Raw genomic sequence first — 10,489 nt, 5'->3', positions numbered from 1 at the left:
CAGTGTGGATGACGGCTCACCACCTCAAGCTGAACCTCGGCAAGACGGAGCTGCTCTTCCTCCCAGGGAAGGACTGCCCGTTCCATGATCTCACCATCACGGTTGACAACTCCCTTGTGTCCTCCTCCCAGAGTGCTAAGAACCTTGGCGTGACCCTGGACAACACCCTGTCGTTCTCCACTAACATCAAGGCGGTGACCCGATCCTGTAGGTTCATGCTCTACAACATTCGCAGAGTACGACCCTGCCTCACACAGGAAGCGGCGCAGGTCCTAGTCCAGGCACTTGTCATCTCCCGTCTGGATTACTGCAACTCGCTGTTGGCTGGGCTCCCTGCCTGTGCCATTAAACCCCTACAACTCATCCAGAACGCCGCAGCCCGTCTGGTGTTCAACCTTCCCAAGTTCTCTCACGTCACCCCGCTCCTCCGCTCTCTCCACTGGCTTCCAGTTGAAGCTCGCATCCGCTACAAGACCATGGTGCTTGCCTACGGAGCTGTGAGGGGAACGGCACCTCCGTACCTTCAGGCTCTGATCAGGCCCTACACCCAAACAAGGGCACTGCGTTCATCCACCTCTGACCTGCTCGCCTCCCTACCTCTGAGGAAGCACAGTTCCCGCTCAGCCCAGTCAAAACTGTTCGCTGCTCTGGCACCCCAATGGTGGAACAAGCTCCCTCACGACGCCAGGACAGCGGAGTCAATCACCACCTTCCGGAGACACCTGAAACCCCACCTCTTTAAGGAATACCTGGGATAGGATAAAGTAATCCTTCTAACTACCCCCCCTCCCCCCCCAAAAGATTTAGATGCACTATTATTGTAAAGTGGTTGTTCCGCTGGATATCATAAGGTGAATGCACCAATTTGTAAGTCGCTCTGGATAAGAGCGTCTGCTAAATGACTTAAATGTAAATGTAAATGTAATTTTACCATCAACATCGTTAAGCCCTGCACATCTAACGTGCTGTTTCCTATTTAATCACAGGTAATGAATAACGCTCAACTGGTACCACTGGCTGGGATGATTTCTTTAAACTAAACACAACTCAAGGAGAGTACGATCAACATCTGTTACACTTACAGGAAATGCTAATGTAACAGTGTACGTTCCGTCCCCCTCTTCGCCCCAGCTCGAACCAGGGACCCTTGCACACATCAACAACTGACACCCCACGAAGCATCGTTACCCATCGCGCCACAAAAGCCGCGGCCCTTGCAACGCAAGGGGAAACCCTACTTCAAGTCTCAGAGCGAGTGACGTCACCGATTGAAACGCTATTAGCGCGCACCACCGCTAACTAACTAGCCATTTCACATCGGTTACACTAACAAGCCCTTAACCAACAATGCAGTTTTAAGAAAAAAAGTGTTAAGAAAGTATTTACTACTTTCGTTTGCTGCATAATTAAATACTATACAAATCATAGATAGAACCCCTCAGTGTCAATACGCCCTAAAGGCAGCCTGAAAAGGAGCTGCAGTGTCAATTCTCCCTAAAGGCTGCCTGAAAAGTAGCTGCATTTGTTGCTAGACTCTTTAACCAATAAAAGTCTCTGGAGTCTGGAGTGTATTGGCGATTTATTGCCACCTGCAGTTATGGAATGTTAGCTCCCTCCTGGTGACCTGGGGGTAATTATGTGATCCTTCCTTAACCCAAAGGAAGTCCCACCCAATTGACTACTTCCAGAAATACTTATGCTACTTCAAAATGGTGCAAGTCATCAATGGCGCTGTCCATGTAAAATAGGCTTTTGGGCACCAGAGTCCTCTATCTATCTCTATGATATGAACGCCGTGAGCTCTTGTTCCTTAGCAGTCTCATAAAAAAAATGAGCAGTTCAATTAAAATGAAATGCGGTGGACCGGTGTATGGATCGTGACGTGTACGGCAAATCGGTGATGGGAGGAGTGATCTTCTCAAATCGAACCGTAATCTGCGCCGCTCGATAACGTTATCAACAAGGCAATATGGTGCATCGAATCTTCAAACATTAAAATAATATTTGTTCAAGAAGACGATGCGTCACTTCCTCTTGCACGAAGATTTTCAGCCAATCACAGCACGCTGCAGAGCTGAGGGCGGGCGATCACGCGGGAGGTTTAAACAGTCTGGTTTCGGTTCAGAGGAGTACAGTTGTCTGGTTATTTTTTATGTATTGATTTCTAACACGGGTTTTTAGGTTTCCTATTTCAGCAAATACCCGGGAAGATGTCACACGAAGGGTATGTTTAAAAAAATTCACAACCATTTTTTGATTTTTACGCTATTGATTGCATGGTGTGGGTGGACGCATTCTTGAGTGCAGTGCGGATGGTTCCAGCATGAATTTACCCAACATATCCTTACTAGTCATATTTGGAAGATTCATCGTGCTATGTAAGCCTCAAATTAAAATATAAATTATTGATTTTTAATTACGATGATGAGAACACAAGTACTGTTCGAGCAAATAATACCACGCATGCATTGGCAGACAGAGCAATCGAAACCGCGCGCGCCCAACACATGGAGGTGGCTAGCACGTCAGCATTCGATAATTTCTACATAATAAAACACTTTTTTATTGCTAGGTAGTAGGAACGCTATCTAATGTATTTGTATTGCATACATCCCTATCTATTTAAACGCGTCTTTGTTGGTGTGATATGGCGCGATTTTTGGAAACATTATGGCGGGCCGTCCATTGTAGCTGACTAACATGACCTAATTTGGCTTGCTAATTGTTACTTCATTTAAAGATGGGAATTAAAATAGGTTTTGTTTAACGGCATTAGTCGTTACATCCCGGGTAATACAACATGCGTACACACACACACAAAAGGATTCTCATTGTCCCCCTTTTTTGTATTAGGCCTCTGCAGGAGTTGCCCTGCCTGAATGAGTATTTGGAGGGATCCATGTTGTCCATATCCCAGAAGAGCAAACGGAAAAAGAGAGAATGCTTCGGAGACGGTCTGGACACAGAGAACACCCCTCACGAGCTCATTCACCAGTGGTCACCACCTCACAAGCAGCGGGTGGTCTGCAAGGGCAAAGAGAATGAGGAGAACCAGTTTGTGCTTGCCAGGCGACCAAGGAAAAGGAGGGAGTTCTCAGGTGTGTATAGATATTCATGTGTTGGAAGGAATACAATAAGCTCAGAAGAACACTTGCTAACTACTTGTAGAAATATATCTGGAATTATGTTTCAGAGAAGTCACACTTTTTTGAGTTATTGATGTTTTTATGATAGGCTCGTCCTGGGACACACTACCAGATGAGTTACTGTTGGGGATCCTTTCCTGCCTTCCCCTGCAGGACCTCCTCCGGATGTCCCGGGTCTGCAAGCGCTGGCATCGCTTGGCGTAAGTCTGCGACCATTCAATCATGCTTGTAAAGTACTTAGTCCCATGGGGCTCAGTTGGTAGAACATGGTGTTTGCAATGCCAGGGTTGTGGGTTCGATTCCTACGGTGGACCAGTATGAAAAAGTAAAAAATATGTATGTACTCACTACTGTAAGTTGCTCTTGATAAGAGCGTCTGCTAAATGACTCAAATGTATTACTACATTGCAGTATTTCTGCATGATAAATATTAGATATCACACTCGGATCTCCTAACACAGTCAAATGGGTCAACAAAACCTGTCATTAAGTCAATGCATGCCTTTTCAGGTTTGACGAGTCTCTGTGGCATAGTGTGGATCTTGTAGGGAACCCCCAGCTGGATCAAGCTCTTGGGCAAGTGCTTATGGCTGGAGTACTGGGACTGCGCTGCCCCCGTACCTGCATTGGAGAACCACATTTCACCCACACACGGTGAGTTCTCATACATACTCATGCCTATTATGGGGATATAGAGTAGAGGTTGACCGATTATGATTTTTTTTTCAACGCCAATACCGATTATTGGAGGACTCAAAAAGCCGCTACCGATTAATCGGCCGTTTTTCCCCCCTCCAATTTTTATTTATTTGTATTGTCAATTACAACAATACTGAATGAACACTTATTTTAACTTAATATAATACATCAATAAAATCAATTTAGCCTCAAATAAATAATGAAACATGTTCAATTTCGTTTATATAAAACAAAGTGTTGGAGAAGAAAGTAAAAGTGCAATATGTGCCATGTAAGAAAGCTGACGTTTAAGTTCCTTGCTCAGAACATGAGAACATATGAAAGCTGGTGGTTCCTTTTAACATGAGTCTTCAATATTCCCAGGTAAGAAGTTTTAGGTTGTGGTTATTATAGGACTATTTCTTTCTATACGATTTGTATTTCATATACCTTTGACTATTGGATGTTCTTATAGGCACTTTAGTATTGCCAGTGTAACAGTATAGCTTCCATCCCTCTCCTCACTCCTACCTGGGCTTGAACCAGGAACACATCGACAACAGCCACCCTCGAAGCAGCATTATCCATGCAGAGCAAGGGGAACAACTACCCCAAGCCTCAGCGAGTGACGTTTGAACCGCTATTTGCGCGCACCCCGCTAACTAGCTAGCCATTTCACATGGGTTACACCAGCCCAATCTCGGGAGTTGATAGGCTTGACGTCATAAACAGCGCAATGCTTGAAGCATTGCGAAGAGCTGCTGGCAAAACGCACGAAAGTGCTGTTTGAATGAATGCTTACGAGCCTGCTGGTGCCTACCACCGCTCAGTCAGGCTTCTCTATCAAATCATAGACTTATAACATAATAACACACAGAAATACGAGCCTTAGTTTCCGGATTCGACCATATTAATGACCTATCACGTTTATTCTTTCAGTGAAATACGGAACCGTTCCGTATTTTATCTAACGGGTGGCATCCATAAGTCTAAATATTCCTGTTACATTGCACAACCTTCAATGTCATAATTATGTAAAATTCTGGCAAATTAGTTCGCAACGAGCCAGGCGGCCCAAACTGTTGCATATACCCTGACTCTGCGTGCAATGAACGCAAGAAGTGACACAATTTCACCTGGTTAATATTGCCTGCTAACCTGGATTTCTTTTAGCTAAATATGCAGGTTTAAAAATATATACTTCTGTGCATTGATTTTAAGAAAGGCATTGATGTTTATGGTTGGGTACATTCGTGCAACGATTGTGCTTTTTTCGCAACTGCGCTTTTGTTAAATCATCCCCCGTTTGGCAAAGTTGGTTGTCTTTGTTAGGAAGAAATAGTCTTCACAGTTCGCAACGAGCCAGGCGACCCAAACTGCTGCATATACCCTGACTCTGTTGCAAGAGAAGTGACACAATTTTCCTAGTTAATTAAAATAAATTCATGTTAGCAGGCAATATTAACTAAATATGCAGGTTTAAAAATATATACTTGTGTATTGATTTTAAGAAAGGCATTGATGTTTATGGTTAGGTACACGTTGGAGCAACGACAGTCCTTTTTCGCGAATGCATTGATTATATGCAACGCAGGACACGCTAGATAAACTAGTAATATCATCAACCATGTGTAGTTAACTAGTGATTCTGATTTATTTTTTTACAATTTTTATAAGATAAGTTTAATGCCAGCTAGCAACTTACCTTGGCTTCTGCTTCTTACTGCATTCGCGTAACAGGCAGGCTCCTCATGGAGTGCAATGTAAGGCAGGTGGTTAGAGCGTTGGACTAGTTAACCGTAAGGTTGCAAGATTGAATCTCTGAGCTGACAAGGTAAAAATCTGTCGTTCTGCCCCTGAACAAGGCAGTTAACCCACCGTTCCTAGGCCGTCATTGAAAATAAGAATGTGTTCTTAACTGACTTGCGTAGTTAAACAAAGGTGTATAAAAAAAAAATCAGCCAAATCGGTGTCCAAAAATACCGATTGTTATGAAAACTTGAAATCGGCCCTAATTAATCGGCCATTCCGATTAATCGGTCGACCTCGAATACAGAGCTTTCTTTTCCAACTGAAGGTGAACCCAGACAACTTATGTTGTGGTGCTGTATGTCCCATTTTAATTTTTTTTCAGACACCTGCGTGTCCGGCACATGGACCTCTCCAGCTGCACTGTCTCAACTCTGTTTCTAGATGACATCATCTCCCGCTGCAGGCGACTAGAGAATCTAAGCTTGGAGGGACTGGAGCTCTCTGACTGGATCATTCAGTGAGTAAAGAAGACATGCTCTGTTGCAATGATTATCTGTCAAATGATGTTGTGTAAATGTTACCAGCCATTTTAGACAACATTCGGCATGATTCTTAACATTGTTACTCTACAGGTCCCTATCCCAGAATACTGAGCTGGTACGGCTCAACCTGTGTGGCTGCTCTGGCTTCTCACCTGACTCGCTTGGTGAGATGCTCAAATCCTGCTCACGGTAAGCTTGGAGTCTGTCAATTTGTATTTCTGTTTTGTTTGACTGTTTTGTTTGACTGTTTTGAAGTCCTATGTCTTTCTGAATGACAGCATAATCAATGTATTTGACTCACTGTTTAAACCATCTGTGCATTGGTAAACTAATGCAGAAATTTCCCTTTTCCATTCCTACACCAAGGCTTGAAGAGCTGAACTTGTCATGGTGTGACTTCAGTACTGATCATGTGAAGGCTGTTGTCAGTAACATCCCCTCCAATATCACCCAGCTCAACCTTAGTGGCTACAGACAGAACCTTACTATGAAAGGTGAGGAAGCTTGTGGCGTTGAACAGTTTCCCTCTGCCCATATTTGTATTGAATGTTTACATATATCTATTGACGATGATGAGTTAAACTTACCAATGGACTCTTTTTCAGATCTGAAAGACTTGGTGGAGAGATGTCCTCACCTTGTAAATCTGGATTTAAGGTGAGGAATTCCTAATGCAGGTCTTGACCTGGGCTGAACTGTGGATCCAGATGATTGCTTTGACTGTGTGATTTGACATGGATACTGCGCAACTACTGTGTTCTATCCCATCTCATTATGATAACTGACTGTATTTGTGTTACAGTGACAGTGTTCTGATGACGACCTCAAGTTTCCCCATCCTCCAGCAGCTGCGGTCTCTTAGACACTTAGCGTTGAGCCGTTGCTACCAGATCCACCCTGCTGCCTTAGCGTAAGTCACACTTTTTTAATGTGATAACAGGAATGCTTCTTAGCTGCAAATTTTCGTCTTTATAATTTGTGCAGTACTAACTAAACCTGTTTATTTCAGTGACTTTGAGAAGTTTCCAGAGCTGCAGACATTAGAGGTGTACGGGCTGGTCCAGGACACTTACCTGCCAATCCTGAGTAAAAGTTTGCCCCGTCTCCAAATCAACACCCTGCCATTCTCGGGCGTGGCCCGTCCCACCGAGGCCACCCGGCGGGACCGCGCCATGTGGGGTATGACCTGTCGCCTGGTGTTCAGGTCCTAGTCACAACGCCTTCCTAACGCTGTCACTAACCTGTCATAACTTATTTCTGTCTGATGCGGTCATTCTATACAAGGAATGTAAGCTAATTTTTGTGTCTGCAAATTAATTTGAGCCGTACAAAATTTGTGGTACACTGACACCAATTGTTCTCACTGCTGATGAAGATTTCTGTTTTGTGCTTTTGGCAACACTTATCTTGTTTTTATAATGGCAGGTATTGGTTCAAAGTTACTCTAAGGTCAGTAATAGGACATGGCCTTCATATGCACAGTCGTGGGAATTTTAAATGCCGGTAGATTGCATTTCTCCACAGTAATCTTACTTGAATAACATGCAACTGAATTCTTAAGATTTTAAAAGGGTACCTGTTTTAGACATTTTAACCCTGATAATGTTGAAGACTGAGCGTGTAGTTGTAAGGGAAATGCCTTTATTTTTTACTTGCTATAATAATACATTCTGATTTATAGGATACGTTATCAGGATTTTATGATCTGTCCAATATATTGACTTTCGAACTTTCCAAAGACAGATCTGTTGGAAAAAAGGTCTGTAGTAAAGCTTGCCAAACAAAAGAAATGTTGGTTCGTTCTGTAATGTTTCACTAGCTGGATATAGGAACGTTAATTTCAGTTCAGGTCTGTCAACTGTAAGCTGGGTTTGCTAGGAAGATTGGTCTGTTAGACTAATGCATAGGTGCTCTACCATTAGCAGTTGAAATATTTCCCTCCATGATGCAATGATTTGGAATTCCCTCTTCAGTGTTTTATAAAATACAAATTCAATCTGCATTTTAAGGCCCAGTTTTAACAATGGTGCCATTTACTTGATCTATTTTGTTTTGTATTTTAAAGTTGGAGACAATAAGAAATCAATGAAGCCACGCTGTCAGTATTACATTTTAAATCCAGCTCTACATCCGTTTTGACTGAATGAAAGCTGAGGCGGCTCTAACATAAAATATGCTCGAGCTGTTGGCATTTTTGTGGAAATGAACATTTTAATCTTGTCCCTAAATTAGGTGCGATATGAGAATGTGCACTACACCTATGTAGTAGATGGTAGCCTTGGCCACAAGGGGCAGTAGCTATGTATCGGTGCCATGTTTGGTATGTTTCCTGTTCGTGCTCACATTTGTTTGAGAAACTTTTTTTTTTTTTTTTTTTCTATTCATGCGTTTTAAAAATAAGATTTACTATGTTAAATACTAAAATGTGAAACTTGCCAATTTTATGTAAATAAATGTTTTATTTAAAGTTGTGATCATGAGTTGATTTGACATCTTTGTTTTCACACCATTTAATAATCAGACATGCCTCCTGTGTCGTAGTTTCAGGACCTGGCACCATAAGGAGCATACGCATCACTTATGTCACTTCAGCTGTAGAAATGGAACCACAAAGTAGCCCATATACAGTAAACATGGAAGAATTCATATCACAATAGGGATTTAGTTACATTGCCCCCTTTGGCATATTAATCTTATTACACTGAATTATAAATAACCATTAACTCCAGGATGTTTTCCAAAAGACCCCATGGTGAAGGCTGAAACCAACTTTATTTAACTCTGTTTCCTAAAGTGTCAGATTGGCCCAGGCACATTCTGTTTTGATGAGGCCCTGGCCTGTTGGGAGCAATACAATGCCTTCAGTTTCATATTGTCTTCTAGTCTGGTTGAAGCCAAGCTGCTCAATAATGCAATTTTTATTTTTGAAATCAGCAAAATTGAATGTACTGTAATTAGGTCGACTGCTTATGATTTTAACACCGATACCGATTATTGGAGGACCAAAAAAAAGCCAATACCAATTAATAGGCCGATTTGTATGTATTTGTAATGACAATTACAACAATACTGAATGAACAATGAACACTAATTTTAACTTAATACATCAATCTATTTAGTCTCATAAATAATGAAACCTGATCAATTTGGTTTAAATAATGCGAAAACAGCGTTGGAGAAGAAAGTAAAAGTGCAATATGTGCCATGTAAAAAAGCTAACATTAAAGTTCCTTGCTCAGAACATGAAAGCTGGTGGTTCAATATTCCCAGTTAAATTTTAGGTTGTAGTTATAGGAATTATGACGCGTCGACTATTTCTCTCTATTCCATTTGTGTCATATACCTTTGACTATTGGATGTTCTTATAGGCACTTTAGTATTAACAGCCTAATCTCGGGAGTTGTTGACAGGCTTGAAGTCATAAACAGCGCTGTCCCTCAAGCAATGCTAAGAGCTGCTGGCAAAACGCAGTAAAGTGCTGTTTGAATGAATGATTACGAGCCTGCTGCTGCCCACCACCGCTCAGTCAGGCTTCTCTATCAAATCACAGACTTAATTATAATAAACACAGAAATACGAGCCTTGGGTCATTAATATGGTCAAATCCGGAAACTATCATTTTGAAGACAACGTTTATTCTTTCAGGGAAATACGGAACCGTTCCGTATTTTATCGAACGGGTGGCAACCCTAAGTCTAAATATTGCTGTTGCATTGCACAACCTTCAATGTCATAATTATGTACAATTCTGGCAAATTAGTTCGCAACGAGCCAGGCGGCCCAAACTGATGCATATACCCCAACTCTGCTTGCACTGAACGCAAGAGAAGTGACACAATTTCCCTAGTTAATATTGCCTGCTAACAATTTATTTTAACTAAATATGCAGGTTTACAAATAAATACTTCTGTGTATTGATTTTAAGAACGCCATTGATGTTTATGGTTAGGTACGTGCGCAGATTCTTTTTTCTTCCGGCAATGCGCTTTTGTTAAATCACCCGTTTGGCGAAGTTTAAGTAGGCTGTGATTCGATAAATTACAGCCACCGCATTGATTATATGCAACGCAGGACAAGCTAGTTAACATACTAATATCATCAACCATGTGTAGTTAACTAGTGATTATGTTAAGATTATTTTTTTTAATGTAAGTTTAATGCTAGCTAACAACTTACCTTGGCTCCTTCCTGCACTGTGTAACAGGTGGTCAGCCTGCCACGCAGTTTCCTCGTGAATTGCAATGTAATCGGCGTCCAAAAATGACGATGACCTATTATTAAAACTTTAAAAATCGGCCATGCCAATTAAATCGGTCGACCTTTAATTGCAATTATTCCACCAATACCAACTATAAGCTTTTGTGCAGTCAA

At 41.9% G+C, this 10,489-nt stretch overlaps 1 protein-coding gene across 2 annotated transcripts; it reads left to right on the top strand.

Moving 5' to 3' along the window:
- The first annotated feature begins 1,364 nt into the window (after positions 1 to 1,364).
- LOC115149232 (S-phase kinase-associated protein 2, E3 ubiquitin protein ligase) lies at positions 1,365 to 8,592 on the top strand. Of its 2 annotated transcripts, none has more exons than XM_029691904.1 (10): positions 1,365 to 2,224; positions 2,854 to 3,098; positions 3,235 to 3,346; positions 3,657 to 3,800; positions 5,959 to 6,093; positions 6,209 to 6,307; positions 6,485 to 6,612; positions 6,724 to 6,775; positions 6,921 to 7,028; positions 7,128 to 8,592. In XM_029691904.1, exons 1-10 carry the CDS (start codon positions 2,211 to 2,213, stop codon positions 7,327 to 7,329), a joined length of 1,239 nt encoding a protein of 412 aa, XP_029547764.1. In that variant the 5' UTR covers positions 1,365 to 2,210; the 3' UTR covers positions 7,330 to 8,592. The 2 variants fall into 2 exon arrangements, with proteins under 2 accessions (XP_029547764.1, XP_029547765.1); XM_029691905.1 differs by lacking the exon at positions 1,365 to 2,224 and adding an exon at positions 2,248 to 2,378.
- Positions 8,593 to 10,489: the final 1,897 nt, after the last annotated feature.

Source organism: Salmo trutta, chromosome 15 (assembly GCF_901001165.1).
Source record: "Salmo trutta chromosome 15, fSalTru1.1, whole genome shotgun sequence".
Lineage (NCBI taxonomy): Eukaryota > Metazoa > Chordata > Actinopteri > Salmoniformes > Salmonidae > Salmo > Salmo trutta.
This window is presented reverse-complemented; position numbering and strand designations above follow the sequence as displayed.

Coding starts and splice junctions, on each gene's coding strand:
- LOC115149232 (XM_029691904.1), top strand. Junction 6,094..6,208: donor CTCTCTGACTGGATCATTCA/GTGAGTAAAGAA, acceptor GTTACTCTACAG/GTCCCTATCCCAGAATACTG. Junction 6,308..6,484: donor ATGCTCAAATCCTGCTCACG/GTAAGCTTGGAG, acceptor TCCTACACCAAG/GCTTGAAGAGCTGAACTTGT.